The 22,254-nt window shown below is 37.2% G+C and overlaps 1 protein-coding gene across 10 annotated transcripts in view; it reads right to left on the bottom strand.

Annotated features, from left to right (window-relative positions):
• Positions 1–429: 429 nt before the first annotated feature.
• The window catches only part of LOC150038959 (synaptotagmin-14), a 133,435-nt gene continuing 111,610 nt past the window's right edge, over positions 430–22,254 (bottom strand). For 7 of the 10 annotated variants that reach the window (XM_090328084.1, XM_090328093.1, XM_090328086.1 and 4 more), the window contains 3 exons: positions 5,991–6,180; positions 3,326–3,382; positions 430–2,067 (listed from right to left, as the gene is read on the bottom strand). In XM_090328084.1, coding sequence (XP_090184210.1) covers positions 1,754–2,067; positions 3,326–3,382; positions 5,991–6,180 — 561 coding nt within the window. In that variant the 3' untranslated portion in view covers positions 430–1,753. The remainder of the gene's footprint in view (positions 2,068–3,325; positions 3,383–5,990; positions 6,181–22,254) is intronic. The other 3 variants (XM_090328085.1, XM_090328094.1, XM_090328091.1) reach the window with 1 other exon arrangement.

The raw sequence follows: 22,254 nt of genomic DNA, 5'->3' as shown, positions 1-22,254 counted from the left end.
TAGCTCATGTGTATGAATGCATAGAGCTGCCTTTTTAAAACTAAAAAATAGGAGTCCACAATCTTTTGAGGATTTCTTTTAAGGCCTTTCAGTACAGCCAAGCTAAAGAAATATTATCTACATGTTGTTTCATTATAGTAATATCAAATTCTAGCTTAAAATAACATAAAATAGTTAAGACTAGGAACAATGATAATGCTTTTTAGTAATTGGTAAATTGTATGTTTTATCTAGTTTAACTAGAAATGAGAAAGAGAAAAAAGGAAAATATTTTTCATATATATGAAACATACTCTATTTAATAAAGTATATGCATAAATGTATATACTAGGTAAGAAGCTAAATTAAAAGGAAAATAGCGCAAAAAAATTTCTGACTGATGTTTCTAAATATAAAAACAACAAATCGAAGTGCATTGACATTAAAATTAGCACATAATACAACTTCCACATATTTCAGAGAAAATAAAGATCTTGTGACGCTGTTCTGAGGAATCTTTACATTTAATAAAAAATTGAAGGCCTAATTTTGCAAATACAACTTCCAAGCTGTATGAGCAAATTTAACTTACATGAAAGGCACAGGATGACATCACGTTGAAGAAAGGTTATCTGTAAATTTCATAAAGCCTACTCACAAGTCACTAGAAACTTTATAAGGAATCTCAGAACTGTAACTTGATGCTCTGATTCAAACTGAGAACTGGATAGTCTTTATGTCACAATAGAAATTGAAGTTAAGAGTGGCGATTTAGAGATAGAAGAGTTTCTTATTTTGACTCTACCTGTCGTATGCAGTGTTGGTTACTAAATACTTAGAGCAGATCATTCAAATTTTGTTTAGCTTGAATTGTTTTCAGTTTTCAACAGCTTTTATCTACTGTGTTTCCCAGCTTGTGAGAAAAAAAATGAATTCTCACTTCACCTGTGGTTGAGTTAATCATTGAAATTCTAAAGTAAAGTTCTGCTCTATTGTTTCCTACATTGGAATACAAGAATACAGGAAGTGCTTTCAACAGAAAGTTACGTGGTTCTACAATACCAACCTGTCTAAAAGGCTCACAAGGGACCAGTATATAACTTGGTCTCTTTGGGTCAGGCAAAAGCAGAGGAAAATGAAGAGATAAATCTCTTAAAAAATATAACACAATCGTAAAAATCCCTTTATGAAGATGATAAATTGCTTATGATTAGATTTAGTGCTACAGAAAAGGACTGAGGCACAAAGAAATGAAAGGCATGGAAATAACAAGCCACCTTCTGAAATGACCCATCTCCAATGTGATCAAAAACCCTTCCCCATTAGATATGACTTATGATTGTATTGGCAAACATTACATAAATACCAGGGATTGGCTGGTCAAAATATATGGAGGTGGTTAAAGTATACATAGGGTGATTTGAAAATAAGGTTGCAACTAAAATTCTGATTTTTCAAACTATTTATATTCTTCCATGAAATTACTGGCTCTTTTGCTCAAGTAAAATTAACTTAAATCAAAGGCCTATTATTAAATTTCTGCCAGGTTGTTAATTTAACAATAGTGACGTAAGTTTCTCAAATCAACTCTACCAGAGACAGATCTTTTCTTCATTTATGTCAGTATTCAACGTTCTTTCTCACAGAGCATTTTGGTATAGTGTTGAGCATAATTCTTCAAAGCACAGCTCTTCCCATGGTGTCCAGGTAAAAACAGCAGGGTTATAATTAGAAATAATTCTGCCTTGGATGGACTTCCTGTTTCTCCTATTCATCATGATTCTAGTAATGCATGCCATCGGCATACTTGCTGTCCTTTTGATTCTTTCATTTCAGTCCAGTGATTGAGTTCTTCTTCTCCAGAGCTGTTGAGACCTAAAGAAATCCAGCCTATCATCTCTTTCCTTTTCATGCTGCGTTTGTTATATACAGAGAGTATCAGTGTCACATCAGAAAGTTGAAATAGGGCCACTTGAAAAACAAAAGTTTCCTTGTACACTGGATTTGGCTGCCCTCTGCGGATGGAAGTCTTGCATTTGGACATCTCTTGACCCATGGAATTCAGCAGAGTTAACTTAACATATGTATCTGAAGAAAAAAAAAAACACCAACATACCACAAATATCATCTGAAATGAATTCAAAACAGGAAACATTGAGATTAAGTAGTTACATCTTATAAGGATATGGTGTATACCGTGTTTAATGGAAATTTAACCAATTCCATTTTCATGTAAGTTTATGAAATGTGATAAGTATAGAGAATGCTATGTAGGCTGAAAATATTCTGGGAATAGTAATATCTTCACCTTATTGTTTCTCCATAATAGAATTTAAAGGTATACCTCATAATCCTTTCTTCACCCTTCCCATCCCATCCTTAACCTCCCACCACCACCCCTGCCCATTATCACCCCCATTTAGCTTCACTAAGCAGGACATCGTAGCATTAATAAACACTTAGCAAGCTCAATTAGCCACAACACTGTAAAGCATTCCACTGTGTTTTCAGAGAATAAGAATAAACAAACAAATAGAAATGAAGGCAAATGGTGAAGAGGGAAAAAGGGAGACAAGAATGCAAAGATGACATTAAAACAGCGTAAGATGAAATGTCAAAAAAATCTCTGCATGGATGTGGTTTTTAAATATATATATATATTTCAAACATTTAAGGGCCAAAATGAAGCCAAATGCATTAAGAGTTCAATGTTCAGCAAACCAAGTCAAACTTCTGGTTTCATGCAAGAGTACATTTAATGTGCTTTTTCTTTTCTTTCATCTTTTGTACAATTAAAATAAAGACTATACGGTTTCTTCTAGATGCAATTTAATGTAAAATTTTAAGTATTATAGCTTAACTATTATGTATTATAAAAAATCAATGTGATGTTTGTTGTACAAAGCAAAACAAAACATTTCATTGCCTGATTATATGGGAGATAAATCCTCTCGTTTAAAAGATTGTGTTTTCAAGTTCTCTCCACTCATGCAAATGATCTTCAGCGTGTTGATCCATCATGTGTACTTCACGTCAAAATTCAACTGATTTCAAAGACAATTGCAATTTCTCACCAAATATCTATTTCTGTTGTATAAATCAAAATATAAACAAGTAGAAAAAATAAAAACTTAAAAAAAAGTTTTGCCTATTTTGTAAATGCTCTGAATACCATCATCCATAATCAGAGATAGATTCTAAGTTAGTTTTATTTAAAGTACCACAGATAATTAATGTGCATATTTTTAGAAATCAACATGGTGGACAGTTTCACTGCTGGCAAGTTTTAGGGTATTTTGTTTTTGCATGAAAAGACAACATCCAATTAGCCTCTACAGGAACTCACCTCGGATTATATAAACCTGTCCACCTATCAAGTGTTTTAGACAACAGAACAGTCCATCTGACAACAGGGGGTGGAAAGCAGTAAAAGAAATAATGACCAGATGTCAATCGTTGGGTGAAAGAGGGTCAAAGGTCAGAATTAAAGAGGAAACATTGTGCACTGGAGTGGAAAAACACAAACTTTAGCATTTTAATTCAGGTAGAGGGTTAAACAAAAGGGTTGTTGGGTAAATTTCATGGAATGAAAAATTGTAACATCATTGTGTAATCTTAAACAAAATTACACTGTTTTAAAGGGAGATATCTTTATAATGACATTCTCTTGGTCTAAAGCACATTGAACATAGAATCATGCAAATAAATCAGACTACTAAAGATTGAATAAAAGTCATTATAGGATCATCACTATTATGCTAAATTTTAAATTTATCCATGCCATATTTAGTATTTCTTTTTTTCTTTTTCTTTCTTGCCAGTCTTGGAGCATGAACTCAGGGCCTGAGCACTATCTTGGGTTTTTCTCAAAGCAAGCACTCTATCACTTGAGCCACAGCATCACTTCCAGCTTTCTCTGTGTATGTGGTACCAAAAAATCAAACCTGAGTCTTTGTACATGCTAGGCAAGCACTCTACCACTAGGCCAAACTCCCGGCCCATATTTAAATATTTCAAAGTAATAGTTTTATTAATTCCAATGTAATGTAAAACTAAGTTCTGCAAAATATAAAATGAGCTATTGTTTTTTTCTCTTGAATGTTGCTTTGGATAAAACAGTTCGAAGCCTAGAACCTATATATGAAGAGGTATAATTTCATACACTTTAGAACAAATGATAGAACTGTCTTGCATTTTAATCTAAAAGAGTCTTATATCTCCTTCACATTCTACTTTCAAATAATTGTTGAAAAAACTGAACTCAACATTTACTTATTAGCTGCCTCCAGCTAACGCCATTAATAAACTTATATTGAAGATCGAATCCCAAAACAATAGAAATGTCATACCTCATGTGTGTGTTAATCTTTCTTCCCCAACCCTGAGACTGTCTCCTTTTTAGCTCTAATTCCTGTTTTTCTACTTGATCTGAACACAATCACGCTGTGCTGCTTCTTGAGCATCTCCACTTTATTTATCAAATTTACCAAACTATTTGCTAAAATGTGAAGGGGAAACTGGTAGCCTGTGGCTCAAGGTGACCTCAGATTATAATTTGCTTCTCTGGGGATAGTGTTTCGGCAACCCAGGGGGTTCTTCCACAGTTGCTGTGCACTCACTGTGCCTGTCTTTCACTCACACATCTCATCCGGGTTGTCTCTAGGCCATTTGAGTCTGTTCATTTCAAGAATGGCTTATTTTCCCCCATTAATTTTTTCCTTGAAATGAGAAAGGGAGTAATACTAAATTCCATCTTTCTTTTATGCTTCTTTGTCAGACCTACATCTCAAAATTACCCTGTGACAGATGAAACTTTAACTTCATCTATATAAAATAAAACAGATTTAGGGGAATTAGATTAGTTGTTAAGGGTAAGAAATGGGACTCTAATTTTAGCCTTCACACATTTAATTTGGGGACAGATGCATTCTATGATATGCACAAGAAGTAAGTTTCCCAACATTTCTTGGGGCAAAACAAATATATTTTTATGACTTTTCACCTCCACCTAATAATGGATTTTATGATATTTAGGAGCAAAGTTTATTTAATTTGAGGATGAAAAAGTTTCCTTTTCTTAAATTGGTTGATACCTGGAGTAAAAGACTGCACTAAGCAAGTTCTAGGAGTCTTGAAGCACTTTTCTTTGATATAATATTTGAGATTGCCTTTCAATTAATTCAGGCTATTAATAACTTTAGTATTAGGGAATATAGAAGTTGGTCTGTTCTCAGTTTCATCTAATAGATAATAACAAACTGGGAGGTACTCTGCTGAACAATTTTTCTTTGCCTTTATGAACTGGGAGTAAGAAAGAAGAAAGGCATAAAGTCTGAGCAGAGATAACCTGTTAGCCTTCTCTTCCAACTACCTATGATAAATAAAAAGCAGTTCTTATTCTAGTTGCTCTGGTAAATGAAAAGCTGATTCCATCTAAGATCAGACTTTGATGCAACACCTGTTGGTAGTTTTTTCCTTTTTCAGTGCTAGGTATAGAACCCAGGACCTTGTACATGTTAAACCATGTGTGCACTGAGCTTATCCATAATTCCTATAATTTTAAAGGAAAAGAATATGCAAAGCAATAGTTTCTTCTTAACTTATTAAGGGAGAAAAAGGGAAAATGTATAAGTAAATACATTAGTTCAGATTACTGCATGCAGACAGAAGATAATGTGAATTAGCACTTAACTACAACAGATATATACATTTTTGCTCATATTTGTGAATATTACTCTCTTTCTAAAAACCCTGTAACTTTTTTGTCTATGGTAGGGATAATTTATTCTGTAGATACTATGAAAAATTAAGATTCCTGTCACCATACAATTAATATTTTGAATTTCAAATTTTTCTACTTCCCAAATGACTGGAAATAGAAAACATAAACCAGATTAGCTGATGATTCATCATTTCATTTTGATTGGTTAAGACTAAAATGATGGCATTGAAGCCCTAATGCTGAGGGTCCCGTAAGTGCAGAAAACATTAGAATAAATTTTTTCACTCACTGGGTGGTCTGTTTGCTGCCAAGTTTTTGAAGCGGCTGCCTTTTATCACTTCTGCTGCTAATCTTCCAGTTGTGGCATTATAAAGCAGGCCAATGAGAATTTCTGGAACTGAGCCGTGTTCAAGAGAATGACATGAGGAGGTGCTCTCACTACACGACATTTCTGACACACTCATTTGGGAGTCACAGCCCTATAAAACAACAATGAAATGTTTATAGTATCTTGCAGACAAAAAACAAAACACATTAAGTGATGTAATGTTGATGCATGTTTACGGAAACCTGGTAGGTAAATCACAATACAGACAAGATCTGGCATGCCAAATTTCCCAAACACTAACTTAAAAATATTGTCTTTAGATATTTCAATCTTTGGATAGCTCTTCTTTATACATGAGTCAAGGAAATATTAGATAAGAAAGTTGGCTAAAGGGTTATTGGCCTAAAAAACTGATACTGATGTTGATTCATTCACATCAAATGCCTTAACTGTGCCTTTAAAGACAACGAATGGGATGCTTTCGGTAAATAAAGCTATCTCCTATTCATAAGCCAGCATCTAAAAGACAGAGATGCACAAAAGCTAAAAATAGTAAAAATTTGCCATGCATATAGGAACCAAAGAAAAATTTGATGTAGCTGCATTAGAGCCAGTAATTAGTAATTTGGGTTGGTTTTAAAGACATAACCATTACTGAGGTGAAATACACTAGAAATAGCTTAATGATGATAAATCATTTCATTCACCAGGAAGATAAAATATTTGCAAGTTTGCATATACTACAAAACACAGGATCAAAATATATAAAGTAAAAACTGTGTAACTAGAAAAAGAAATAAAGGAATTCATAACCAATGGAGATATTCACATACTTGTCTTGGTAACTGACCAAATCAAGAAATGAGTAAATACAGTAAGAACAGAGAAGATAAAAAATTATTCAAATTAACCAGGTGCTAGTGGTTCATATCTACAATTGTAGCTTTTCAGGAGGTTGGGATTTGAGGATCCTGGTTATAAGCCTGCCAGGGCAGGAAAGTCCATAGACTCTTGTCTGGAATTAATCATCAAAAAGCTGGAAGTTGAACTGTGGCTCAAGTGGTAGAACACCAGTATTGAGCAAATAAAAGTTCAGGGACAGTGTCCAAACCTAGAGTTCAAGACCCAGGACCAAAACGAAAAGAAAAGAAAAAATATGGGCCGGGACTTTGGCTTAGTGGTAGAGTGCTTGCCTAGAATGTACGAAGACCCGGGTTCGATTCCTTGGTACTCCACATACATAGCAAAAAGCCAGAAGTGGTGCTGAGGCTCAAGTGGTAGAGTGCTAGCCTTGAGAAAGTCCAAGGACAGTGCTCAGGCCCTGAGCCCAAGCCCAGGACTGGCAAAAAAAAGAAAAGAAAAGAAAAGAAAAAAATATATGTATATTACTTCGTTTTAGCACAAATATATAAGATAGCTAGGAATGAATGCATTGAATGACATGCTATGACAAACTGAAAACTGCTACATGGGTAAATTATGCTAATGTATTAGAAGGCTCTATTTTTTGAACATTCCTTCCATATTGATCTATAGATTAAATGCACTTCCAGTAAAAATATCAACAGACTTCTCTGCATTTTTTACTTCATTACCAATCAGGGGAATGGAAATTAAAGCCAGGAGGTAACGCAAGCAACAGATGGGCTGGAAGAATAGCAAGTGTGATGAGGACACAGGGAGAGGGAAATATCTTTTCTTCTGGTGGGAGTGTGAAGTGGTGCTGCTTTAACAAACGTTAATGACACACATACACTGTGCACTGGCACTTTCACTCCTACATATAGACCAATAGATACCATTAGAATTGTAGGTGGAGTTTCTCAAATGACAGGAAAGGTTGTCCACGGCATTAGTTATACTGGATGCTGTTTGGACAGCCAAATGAATGAACAAGTTGAGGTGAGTTCCTACAATAAAATACTTAATATACAGCTAAGAAAGCTGTTATAATGTCCACCAAGGTAAGGTTGAATGAAAAAAAATATTGAACCCCAAAGGATTCCAGCATAATTCCATTTATGCACATTAAAAAGAAAGCTCAAGCCAAAACAACAATGACCACTAAGCCACAGTGCTCCAGACACATGAATAGGTAGTAGGACTCTAAAGCCACCAAGTAATTGCATGCAAGTAAAAATTGTGGTTAACTCTGGGAAAAGGAGAAAAAGAACAGCGACCAGGGAACACATGATGGAGATTCAGATGGATGGAAATGGCCATTTTCAAATTTCTTGACGTAGATGGTAGTTCCTTTGTTACAAATAGGTGGTACTGCCTTACTCTTTTCTAAGTGTGAAGGGTCCTACAAGAAAAGTTATAAGATAAGGATTATAGGATGCAAGGGTATACTAAACACAGAAGAATAGGAATTTAGAACATATTTAGGATTTTCTTTGAAGATTCCTAAAGATATTTCCCTCATTATGTAAGAAGGAAGGAAGGAAGGAAGGAAGGAAGGAAGGAAGGAAGGAAGGAAGGAAGGAAGGAAGGAAGGAGAGAAGGAAAGAAAGGAAGGAGGAGGCAGGCAGGGAAGGAATCAGCAGGAAGAGAGGGAGAATGGGAGGAAAGATGTACAGAAAGGAAGAAGGGAGGAAAGAAGGAAGCAAGCAGACAGGCCCCTTCCTCCAATGATGTAATTTTTAAAATGTTTTAATAAACCCTCAATAGTTTAAATCTACTGTTACAATATAAGTCATGCGGGAGAATTAACACATATTTGGAAACTGAATTAGCTCCTTGGACTTATCTTCACAAGGATAAAATCTTGAATTTTCAAATATAATTCTAAATCAGAGTGAGAAGCCAAAAAGAATATATTTCTTATATTGCTAAATCATGAGCGCGTGCACACACACACACACACACACACACACCACACACACACACACACACACACACACACACACACACACACAAGCCCACATGGTTTGGTATGTTTTCATGACAGTTGGAGAAAACATAATTTTAGTAAGATTCAATTAGGATATATCACCACTTATGAAAATAGTGTCAAAAACATGCTTGAACATATTTGGTGCATTTGTTACATTAGGCTATTATACCAGTGGCATCTGTTAGAATATGATAGAATCAGTTCTACATAACACAGTATTTTTCACATTAACCTCATCAGATATTCAGATGTGACTATAATAGCCGTCTATCAACAGAGAGGTCATGCTACCACCAAAGATGTAAAGGGAAGGCCTTTCTGGGTTCCAAGGTCCAATTACTATGTGAAAATACTTATCCTCAACCCCTACAAGAAAGCAAGGTCATTAAAATCTTTCATGATTACACTGTATCCAAGTAAGCTCTGCTGAAATACAGCAGCATTTAAGTAACAGGAAAAAAAACCTTATTCCTTAAAAGGGTTTATTTTAAATTCCTACCTTAGAAAAAGTGCCAAGCTCCTTGCCTTTCTGCTGCCCCACTGTCTAAAGGCTGACCTGAGATTAGGAGTTCAAGATCATTGAGCATAGAGAAGCAGCACAGAATCACTATATAAACCCAAGAATATCAAATCCAAATCACACAGCGCTGCTGCATGCTCCAGTGGATCTCCTTTCGCACAGCTCCTCGGGGCATGGCGCTTCTTCCCATATACTCTCCAAAATCTCCGGGCATCTGCCACTAATTTATAACTGCAGCTTGCCTGCGTGCCAGGAAGTGCAAGTGATTAACCCAAAGTCAGATAAGTTCCACTCATAACTAGGCCTACTTAAAGGAATAGTCCCACAGGCTGCCCAAAGTAAAACTTCTCCCCACCTTGCAGAATATCTTATTTCTAATACTCCCTACTTCCTTCTCTCTGAGTTTTTTTTTGTCAGAGGGTGAAGGATTCTAAACAATTTTTATGGGACTAGAGAAAGAACGACTTGAATTTTCAGACAAATGAATAAACTGTATATCATGTTTATCATCACCAGAATTAGTGCCTGTGTCAGTCATTTCTATTTCTTCAATGGTATTACATAGGTTACAATGAGGTATGAACTTACAAACACATCCAGAAAAGTTCATACTATTAAAATCACAACAGAATGCCTCAGAAGTAAACAGACTGAGCTTTTCATTAGTATTGAATTGATTCCAGCTTACTTGTAGCAACTCATTTCCAACATTTTTTAAGGTCAAACAGAACTGTATAATAATTACTATCAATTTGAATACCCTCCCACTGAATGTGTTCTCACTACAGCTAGAGGTTAGCGGGAAAGGCTTCCATTACACTTTTCTGAGAATGGGGAGGTGGGGCTACATAGGTTGCTATTGGGTAAGAGGATCCACATCATCTGCTCCTGCAAAGCTGGAGGCTCCTGACAGAAGGCTTTCTCTAGGAGTCACTTCCGAGCCCCAGGGAATGATGTAAGGAGCAGAGAACCAGAGATTACTGGTAAAGGTTGTACAAACACTCATCTATGGAGTAGCCCCACGAAGAGCATCATGGGTGAATAGATTCCATTTCAGTGTATCCTGGGAGACAATATTCTGAGTGAATAGTGTGCTTTCCAATGCAGGTGACAGAATGTTCAGCTTTGAGATACAAGGGAATGGGATCCCGTTCATACAGAGGTAACTTCAGGCACTCATCGATCCAGGCCTCAACCTGTCACAGGAACCAGTTCCCTCTTATCTATTTCTTAACTTACTCCCCACGTGTGGCCTCATTTTTAGTCCTTCTTTTCATTCTTAGTTGTCAGGTGGTTTTCTGCAGCCTTGAGTCCTCTGAGAAAAAAGGAAGCTTCTCCAGTGCTCATGGCCCAGGAGATTTAACAAGAGCTTTGAAAGCAAGTTTGCGCTATGGTCTGAGTAGAGTTCTTCTCTAACTCCTGCAGAAATGCAATTCCTAAAGTCATATGTTGTTAAGAGGGTAGAAAGTTGATGAGGTGGGCTCTTTGAGAAGGCATTAGGTTAAGTTAAAAAAATTAGGGCGGAGCCTCCATAATGGAAGCCTGGTGGTTTTACAAGGGGAGAGAACCTATGGGAGAGATATACATACATGTCTGACAGGATGTGTTACAGACAAGGGGAACCCTTGTGAGAGTACCCTGAACTTCTAAAACAATGAGCTAAACAAACCTCCTTCTCTTAATGTAGCTGCCTTGGTATTTTATCACAGTAAAAGGTGTCTTTACCAGTTGTACAGGAGTATTTCAGTTCCCCCAAGTAAAAACTGGGTTCTATGGCCACACCTGTAATCTTAGCTACTCAGGAGGCTGAGATCGGAGGACTACAGTCCAAAGCTAGCCCAGGCAGGAAAGTCTGTAAGACTCTTGTCTCCAATTTGCCACCAGAACAGGAAGTGGTACTCTGGCTCAAAGTGGTAGAGTGCTAACCTTCAGCTGAAGAGCTCAGGGATAGCACCCCGGACCCGGAGCGCAAGCCCCACAACTGACAAATGAAAAAAAAAAAAAAAAGATGCAGGGCAGAAGAAATATAGTTAATAAACTAGAGGCAATCAACCACACTGCCCATTTTTGCATTCCCTGCTGGGCCTTCATGCACGTTCCTGAGAGCTAATGCAATTGCTGTTTTGGCTGAAATGGATAGAATCTGCTTTCTGCCTCCCATTGGGCAAGGTGCATAATCATTACTGTGGCAGGAGATGGGAGAGGAAAGAACACATTCTCACACTCTTGGGGCACCACTGACATTGAGGGGGGCTAAGGAGACAGGGAAACAGAAGCAGAACATTCTTTTTATTTTGTAAGCTCTAAATAATAATATAATAATAATAATAATAATAATGGAAAATTGGCATATCTGATAAGAAATTTGAAGGTAAAAGAAACTATACAGCAGGTAAAAGCAAAATATTTCATGTCACCTGCATATGACTGGAAACGGTCATAAAAAAATCCTGTGAGCAAAATTTATAGCACATGCTATATACCCACTTTTGCTGTACTCAACATGAACATAATGTTTGACATTTTTGCATGTTTATGACAGGAAAGGTTTTTTTTTTTCCTCATGTTCTCCTAGGATATCTATTTGAAGAAAGAATATATAGGCATACACACATATATAGCACGTGGCATAATTAATTTTTTGCTGAATTAAAATTTTAAATGTTTGGGTTTCTGCATATATTTATAAGTGAGACTGGTAATGTTTTCATCTCATGTTATTCTTGCCCAGTTAGTGTAAAAATTATACAAGTCCATTACTTCCAATAGTTGATATTACAAGTAAATATTGTTAGATCTATGTTATTAAAGTATCACTTTCGTTTGAATTATATATTTGGTTTATGAGTAATATTTCATTTGAGTAAGGGTTTGATGCTTGAAAATCCACACTCTTGTTTCTGAATAGCCAGTTGACCAAATTTTTAACATTGTAAGACTGTGCTGCCCCCTGCTGCCCACTTTCTTCTTGAGTCTTCTAAGAAGTGAGAATTTATACTTGAGTATAACAGTAAGATTTCCTATATAAGATTAGAAGATTGTAACAATGTTGAAGGGAAAATACTGAATGCAGTTCTAACAAATAGATGACATTTTTGAAGATATTGAAGCACAAACTATCTGATGATGGCAATAACATCTAGCATAATAGCTGAAGAATTTAAACATGCGCCAACACCAGAGGCTTATGCCTGTAATCCTTGCTACTCAGGAGGGTGATATCTGAGCATCATGGTTCAATGCAAGCCCAGGCAGGAAAGTCTGTGGGACTCTTATCTTCAATTAACCATCAAAAAGCTGAAAGTAGAGCTGTGGGTCAAGTGGTAGTGCCAACCTTGAGCAAAAAAAAAAAGCTCAGGAATAGAGTCCAGGCTCTGAGTTCAAGCCCCAGGATTGGTATACACACACACACACACACACACACACACACACACACACACACACCTACCTTCCAAATAGTCCCCACAATTTCTATTGTTTAAAGTGCTGCTGACACCTGGTGGAAAATTAGCAAAATGTATTTTTGGGGCTTAAATTTCTTCCCTGGTTCTTTCAGCACATTGCTAATAACTTGATCTTCATTTTCTCACATTGTATTTTGTATGGTCACAAATATATTAAAATATTTCATACATATCATATTTTCCAAATCCTGGATTTTTTTTCTCGCTTTTTTAATTTCACATAACCAACCAGATATAGCCTGGCGATTTTTCTTCTAGAAAGCATGTCAAGGCTGGGGTAGTGGTACTCATCTGTTATCCCAGAACTTGAAAGGCAGAAGCAGGAGGATGCCCAATTCAAATCCAGCCTGGGATACAGAGTAAAACCGTGTCTTGGAAACATAAATATAAACAAACAAGAAAACATCAAGATTGACACTGCCTTGCTACTAAACTTCTCTAACAATCTTATTAGCTAGTAGTATAAAGACTCTTTGACAAGCTGGGCACCATGGCTCACTCCTGTAATCCTAGCTACTCAGGAAGCTGAGATCTGAGGATCACAGTTCAAAGCCAGCCCGGGCACCAAAGGACCTGAGACTCTTATCTCCAATTAACCTCTAGAAAAATGGGAAGTGGGGCTTGGCTCAAGGATAGGGTTGTAGCCTCGTGCTGAAGAGCTCAGGGTCAGCACCCAGGCCCAGAGTTTAAGCCCCATAACACCCGCCCAAACACACACACACAAATCTTTGACAAGAAATCAAAGATCTAGAAGGAACTGTAAGTTTCCTGTTCCTGTTGCTAGTCCTATGACTTGAGAGTATTTACTTCTTGAGAATCTTTTTCTCCATCAGAAACGAACAGTTTTTTGGGGCCAGGAGCTTGGCCTAGTGGTAGAGTGCTTGCCTAGCATGCACGAAGACCTGGGTTCGATTCCTCGGTACCACATACATAGAAAAAAGCTGGAAGTGGTGCTGAGGCTCAAGTGGTAGAGCTCTAGCCTTGAGAAAGTCCAAGGACAGTGCTCAGGCCCTGAGCTCAAGCCCAGGATTGGCAAAAACAACAACAACAAAAAAACCCCGAACAGTTTTTTGTTCACATCCTGCTCAGTCATAAGATTATGCGCGTCAATTATACTAAGTGCTTGTTTCCATAACTTGATGGCATCTTATACCACTAGGCACTATGGGCACATATGATGAAAAATGGGGCGTGAAAGGAGTGGAGAGGAAGGAGTATGTGACAGAGAGAGCCGTAAGCTCAACAAGGCCATCCTGCCTGTGAACTTATTGTGTTAAATTTTGATTCTTTGAATTTCTGGCCTTGTAGCTTTCTTCTCATCTTAGGTTTTCTTTATTGGACAATTGTGTTGGGTCAGTTTATCACATTTCACTTGCCAGTGGCCATGCTAGGATATGCACAGCAGACAGTGACAGCAATAATCTTACATGAAATTGGCCTGGATGATTACCATTCTGTCCTTAGAGATGTGTCAAGGATGGAAATTTTCTCTCTCCATAAAAGCAACATGTACACTGGCAACAACTGTCAAAGTAAACTTTTTTAATCCTGAATTAACCAGAGTGTTGTACCCAGTCTGAGGAGTATTTATTTAAGAAAAGCTTTGGAAATGCTTCATAGCATTCACAGTGAATCCTATTTCCTATTTACTTCCCAGAGATCCATAAAGCCTTGTAAACAAAGAGCCTCCCAAGTATGACAGCAGTAAAATCAGCTGCTCAGAACTGTCATAACTTAACTTGTGCTTGCTATTTCACTAGAAGGTTACACTCTCAAGGCTATGTCTTGATCTTACATGATTTAGACCTTGATCTATGGGATCAGAATAAGTGTATTATGACAATTACTGGAACCAATCATTGGCAAGTGTTGAACAGTGAAGTTACTGAGGAGGCAGTACTAGTTGAAACTAACAGGAAGTTGATAAAAAAAAAATGGAGCAAAATCTTACAAGATATTTACTGCCAGATTTGAGAGGCTCTCATGCATTCCTGGAAATCTAGACATCCATACACATGTATGGATGTAGGCTTTGTACATGCCTAGAAAAGACCTCAGAATGCCTTAATTGTTCACCTTTTGCTGACCTGGAAGCTCTGTGCATACAGGAAATAAAAGCTAAGACATAACTGTAAACTAGCTGCTCAACACTGAAAGTATGTAAATAGAGCTGCCCTGAAAAGGCTAAAAGACTTATGGATTTAAGGCATTTAAGGACATTTTAGTTCAATTATTAACTGACCATTAATCTAACCAGAGTTCAATAGGTACACATGATAAATAATAACTGTTATACCGAATTAATCTAAGAAAGTCTTCAAACAAAAAACAGGATAAAAAACAATAGCAAAAATAAACCGGAGGGTAAAGCCTGCTTCTAAAGGTAGTACATTAGGTCATTTAAATTTCCATCTTTTTGCTTGGTGATGGTGGCTCAGGCCTACAATCCTAGGTACTCAGGAGGCTGAGATCTGAGGACCATAGTTTGAAGCCAGCCCAGGCAGAAAAGCCCCTGTGAGACTCTTGTCTTCAATTGATCACTCAAAAACCAGAGCTGTAGCCCAAAGTGGTAGAGCATTACCTTTGAGCAAAAGAGCTGAGGGACAGTGCCTAGGCCCTGAGCTAAAGCCATATGACTGACAAAAAATACTAAACATTATCCTAGCTACTCAAGAGGCTGAGATCTGAAGATCTCAGTTAAAAACCATCCCAGGCACTAAAGAACAGGAGTCTCTTATCTCCAGTTAATCACTAGAAAATGGGAAGTGGGGCTGTGGTTCAATGGGTAGGGCGGTAGCCTTGAGCTAAAGAGCTCAGGGACAGCATCCAGGCCTAGGGTTCAAGCCTATGACCAACAAAACAAAAAAATAAATAACAATTTTAAAAAATGATTCCACTTATTTTTAAGCTGGGAGCTAATGGCTCATGCCTGCAATTCTAGCTACTCAGAAGGCTGAGATTCAAGGGTTGCAGTTCAAAGTCAGTATGGGCAGGAAAGCCCATGAGACTCTTACCTCCAATTAACCACCAAAAAGCCACATGTGGAACTGTGGCTAACGTGGTAGAGTACTAGCCTTGAGCAGACAAAGCTCAGGGACCGCACCAGATCCTAAGTTCAAGCCCCAGGACTAGCACATAGACATATAATCAAACTTTAGAAAGTGAAATACAAGCAGAACATTTTGAAAGCAAAAAAAGCAATTCATCACATGTAAGAGACCCTCAAAAGATTAGAAATCTGCCTCATCAAAATCACGGTAGCTGAGATGTAATAGACAATTACATGTAGAAGATTGAAACAAGATCCCTATCTCTCACACTGTAAATCAATTCCATATGAACCAAAGACCTTAGTGTTACACTTGCTCTTTGAAAATACTAGAAGAAAACACAGGGGTATTGTCAAGACACGAGTATAGGTAATGATGTTTAGAATAGGGCTCTAATAGCACAGAAAATAACAGGAGGAGCCAGGGGCAAGGATTAATCTTCTAGATCTTACCTCTGAAGGACTTACTTCCTCTAAATAGGCCCTATCTCCTAATTTACATCTCTTCCCAATATTGCTATCAAATTACAGATCCAGTCCATCATTCGTTTGCATCAGACCCAGCATGATCCAATCACTTCCATAAAGGTTCACCTCTGAATACTGCTGCAACAGAATCAAGTCTTCAACACATAAGCCTTTAGGGCAACACTTCATATTCAATGATAAAATGTAGTATACATATATATACATCTGTATATGTACTCACATATGTAACTAGCATAATAAAAGTAAATTGAATGTTTCTTAAGTGCTAGTAATGATATATACTATTGCAAAATTAATTTAAAATTTGCCTATATGCATAATTGTTTCAAGAAGGAAGTGGGGATAAGGAAGAGTGACAGAGGGAGTGAATGACTCTGAACGGTATATTTGCCACATCTATGGAAATATCACACTGATACTCCTCTCTGTACAACTAACAGATGGTAATAAAATCATTTAACAATTTACACCTGCTATCACATTTTAGGACACATTCTACCTGTATATTAACAAAAAGTATCCATTCAAAAGGGAAGACATTTAAAAAGGTACTCATGTGAACTGGGAGTTTGACCTAGTAGTAGAGTGCTTGCCTAGCATGCACGCGAAGACCCAGGTTTGATTCCTCAGTTCCACATACATAGAAAAAAAGCCAGAAGTGGTGCTGTGGCTCAAGTGGTAGAGCTCTGACTTTGAGAAAGCCCAAGGACAATGCTCATGCCCTGAGCTGAAGCCCAGGACTGGCAAAAAAGAAAAATGTACACATGTACAATGTTAATAGTAATAAAATAGGTTATGATGGCAACAACACTATGAATTCTCACAAAAACGAAACCAAATGAAGCTACTCTTACAAAAAAAAACCATGAGAGTGATAGAAATAGTCGTGGGGGTGGAAATAATAACAAAACTAGTATTTACTGATTGCTTAACTAAGTCTCAGGAAGTGTGCTAATTTATACAGATAAGAATCTTTAATACACACTCAACTAAGGAATTGGGATGATGGTGACATGAGTTTAAATTTATGAACACCTCGAGTCTCAAATTTCCTTTCTAAAACTTTAAATGGTAATATTTCTCTTATGACACAAAGCAGACTATTTGAAAATTAGTTCTGATTCAAATTTCAATTGTCACAAATACTGATAAATGAAATGGCAAACTATGACTGATAAATTCCCTAAAGTGCAAATAGAGAAGCAAATTTCTGAGAGGCCTAATGAAACTTGCTACCTATCTCAGTGATTTTACATGATGTTAGTGTTACATAGCTTCATAGAGTACTGAAGACATTCCAGGAAACGAAATGTTAACAGATATAGAAATACTTTTTATTTCACTTAATCATGATGTGCTATTTTGGGACAAATCTTTTCATGTTGTTTTCCTTCCTTTTATCATCTTTATAGTGTAAATGTCAGAATATCCAAGTGAGACTACACTATAAATATGGTCTTGAGGACCTGTAATCCTAGCTCCTCAGGAGGCTGAGATACAAGGATTGTGGTCCAAAGCCAGACCAGTCAGGAAACTCCATGAGACTCTTATCTCCAATAAACTAAACAAAAAGCAAGAAGTAGCTCTGCAGCTCACGTGGTAGAGTGCTCACCTAGAACAAAAGAAGCTCAAAGACCAGACCCAGGCCCAGCCTGGAAAAAAAATCTAGTCCCCCCAGAAATTAAGTATTTTAGATAAAATTATTTGTATTAAAGGTGATTTTTGATGGTTTACTTGGCTGTAATTTCATATTGTTTTGAAAAAAAATTATTCCATTAGCAATTTTCACAACGTTTTTTGAACAACATCATTTGTCTCAGGTTAAATACTATGGTCAGACCTAACGAATGTTTTACAACTTAGCAATGACACATTTTAGCCATGAAAACTAGGTAATAACAGTTAAGAATAAAATATAGAGATAAAGTAGTTTCTACAGGGCATTGGCAATGAAGGCATTAAAGTCTCTTATAGAGCTTTAAAGAAACACTAATATACTCTAATTCAATGTGTCTAAATGAAGGTCTGAGCATCTTTACTTTAAAATCTCCCCATGTCATTTGAATGTAAATAAAATTAGCTTTTAGAAACTACCTCACAGCAAACTAAGCATATCAGATAAACATTAATTTTGTGAAAAATCACTCAAGGTTCCTCAAGATCCCAAGGAAGCCTGGCCTAATTCAGCCATAGCATTAGAATGATTAAAAGAGGATTCTCATCTGCATTACATCCAATTCACAAAGCTTTAAGAACATTTAAAAGAGCATCATATTAGTTGATTTTTGTCCCTTCCTTCAAGTAGTGGTATCTTAAACTTTTGAACACAGGAACATCAAGAATTCATTGGTTTGGGACTAGCTGTATCACACTTTTTCATATTATTTTACTTAAAAATTATTTTCAGGGGCCGGGAGTTTGGCGTAGTGGTTAAAGTGCTTGCCTAGCATGCGCGAAGACCCGGGTTCGGTTCCTTGGTACCACATACATACAAAAACGCTGGAAGTGGTGCTGAGGCTCAAGTGGTAGAGCTCTAGCCTTGAGAAAGTCCAAGGACAGTGCTCAGGCCCTGAGCTCAAGCCCAGGACTGGCAAAAAAAAAAAAAAATTATTTTCAGCAGTATATCCGTATTGATGAATAAAAGGACACTTTCCCTTTTTATTTCCAAGTCTATTTTCCATTGTGTTTTTGCAAAAAAAATAACTATCTTGACATTTTTGGAATGCTGAGATATTTTCACAACAAATAAAAGCAAATTACAAACTAGGCAAGATGGCACATGTCTAATTCCAGCCCTGAAGAAATTGAGGCAAGGATGCCGTATGCTGGTAATACTAGCACTCAGGAAGCTGAGACAGAACGACTACAAGCCTAAGGCTAATCTGGGTTACAGAGTGAGACCCTGATACAAACAAGCAAGCAATCAAATCCATTTGGACAATATGCGCCCCCGTCTCCACCCCTCCGCCCCCCACAAAACCTCCCCCAAATACAGGCATAAAGACATGTTCATCCATTAGACCGGGTCAAATTCAACTACTCTCAACTAAGGAACTGGGACTCTTTTAGGTCTAAATTATTATAAAATGTAATAAGAATGTAGGAATGTCTAAAAGCACAGACTGTGGAGACAGAGTTTAAGTCTCTATTCAGATACTTCCTGCATATTGTGTTTACCTTTCTACCCCCTGTGTTTTCAGTTATAAATAGAGGGTACCAGCAACTTATCTCAGAGGGAAAGTGAGCTGATCTATATCAAATGCTGCATCCAGACCTGGAAGCGCCAATCAAGTTGAAGAAGGTAATTGGCTACTGCTTTTTCCTCTTTGCACTAAAGGAACTTTTCTCAGAAACAATACATTAAACAAACAAAAAACTTTTTCCACTAGAATCAAATCCTATTAACAACAGATGGAATCTTAGTATCACATCAACTGCCTTAAACAAAATTTAAAATGTCTAACTCCCATCTAATGTGATTTGGAAGATCAAACTGCCTAGCTCATGAGCACCAGCTCGTCATGCAGCGCCCCTGCAGACACAGTGATTGCTTCTGCAATAGGCATGTTCCCTAATTTAGAGAGCCACTAGGTAGAGAACCCTTGAGTGCTTACTCCAAAGTCAACACCAAGCCTTCACTGTGAACTGTGCCAAAAGGGTCAGGTTCAGGAAACACACTATTTTGGGTACTTAGGAAGAAAGACATCAGGAGCTTACAAAATTTTCAGAAGAGGTGGTGGAGCCCAAGGATATGGGCCAGTCCTGCAGGAAGTAAAAGGAGCTACTTGCATACCTAGACAGAGAGATGAGTTACAAAATACTAGCTTAGCTCAATCAAGGAATCAGCAAGCCATCACTGCCACACCACCACAGATGCCTCTTCACATTTAGGAAACTGCACACTAGCTATTAGAATGTTGCTGGGGGGGGGGGGGGAATCATCTTAACTTGAACTTGCCTGCCTGAAGCACTAAAAAGATGGCCTCGGCCTCTTCCCCACCATGCAAATCACACGCAAACACATTTAATTGGCAGAATCTGATTAGCATCCAGAACTCTGAGGAATAGAAAAAAAATGTAGTCCTCCAAAGCAAGGGAATATTTTTCAGTTGTCTAATCACTTATCACAGTGACTTTGGAATAAAGTTACCTAAGAATACTTTTATCACCTGCAAAATGGCTGTAAATAATGATACCCCCTCTTGTGTTATGGACCTGAAATATGTCCTATAGGATTTTGCAACTGGCTAAAGGCTTATCAATCTTTTTAATGGATCAACTTTTTGTTTCATTCATTCTTTGTATAGTTTCTTCAGTCTCTGATTCATCCATTTCTGCCCTGCCCTAGTCTTTATTATTTCCCGGTACCCTCCACTTATAACTGTCTGTCTGTTAACTGTGGGTGTGTTCTTGTTTTCCTAGGAATTTGAGGTGCATCATCAGACTATTTATTTCAGAGCTAGGTTTTGTTTTGTTTTAAATGTAACACTGCTTTCACTGGACCCCAAAGATTCTAATCATTTCTGTTTTCATTTTCAGTAGATTCTAGAACTTCTGGATCTTCCCCTTATTTCTTCAATGACCCTCTTACTCAGCAAAGTGTGTAACCCAGTCTCCATATGTTTAAATATATTTTGTGGTTTCTTTTGTTGATTTTGGCTTTTATTCAATTTTGGTTATATAAAATAAAGGGGTTTCAATTATCCTTACATTTGCAGATACGTGCTTTAGGTCCTCAAATATACATGACTGGTGGAGAGTGAGTCCAATAGTGGTGTTGTTTACTTCTGAGATTTCTTTGCTGATATGTTGTCGATATTCTTTGCATAACCTATCTAGTGGTGAGAGTGTGGCATGGAAGTCTCCCACTATCATTATGCTGGGATTTTAAGTCCACCTTCATTAAACATGAAGTTGGATGTGCCAACATAAATTGTATATGCATTAACAATTGTTATTTCCCCTCGATAGCTTATTCTCTTTATTAATAGGGAGTAACTTTGTCACTTCTAATTTTGGTTTGAAGTCTTCTTGATCAGATATGAGTATATTTACTCCTACCTGATTTCAGGGTCTATTTGCTTGGCAGACCTTTTCACTCTAAAGTAACATTTTTTTTTTTGTCAGGAAAATGCATTTCTTGTATGAAATGAAAAGCTGTGTTTTGCATTTGAATATAAATTGCCCTTGTATGTTTTCATATTGGAGAATCAAGACAATTGAAATTCAGGGCTATTATTTAAAAATATGCAGTAATGGGCTGGGAGTTTGGCCTAATGGTAGAGTGCTTGCCTAGCATACACCAAAACCTGGGTTCAACTCCTCGGTACCACATACATAAAAAAAACAAAGCCAGAAGTGGTGCTGTGACTCAAGTGCTAGAGCTCTAGCCTTGAGAAAGCCCAAGGACCATGCACAGGCTAAAAAAAATGTAATAATTCCTTTGTTGTTCTGTTTTGTAGTGTTTTGATTCCTCCTGCTCTTCATTTGCTTATCTACTCCTCTGATGAGATATTTTTTTCCTCCTCTGTTTTCATGATTATTTTGGCCTGTCTTCTGCATGTAGAATTCCTTCAATAATAAGTGCCAGTTTCGTGATCGTAAGTTGCTTTTTTTTCTTTATCCTGGAACATTTTTGTCTCTCAATTATGAATGATAGTCTTGCAAACAACTACCAGCTTAGATTAATCTACCTAGCAAAACTATCATCTACTTTTGTGCTACCCTTATGGTGGAATCCTTCCCTCTTTGTGTATTAGAAGCCACTATTATCTACATAGCCCATTTTAGTCTAAGGATGAGTCAAG

Source organism: Megascapheus bottae, unplaced genomic scaffold, assembly GCF_031878675.1.
Source record: "Megascapheus bottae isolate mThoBot1 unplaced genomic scaffold, mThoBot2.hap1 H_1, whole genome shotgun sequence".
In the NCBI taxonomy this organism is placed as follows: domain Eukaryota; kingdom Metazoa; phylum Chordata; class Mammalia; order Rodentia; family Geomyidae; genus Megascapheus; species Megascapheus bottae.
This window is presented reverse-complemented; position numbering and strand designations above follow the sequence as displayed.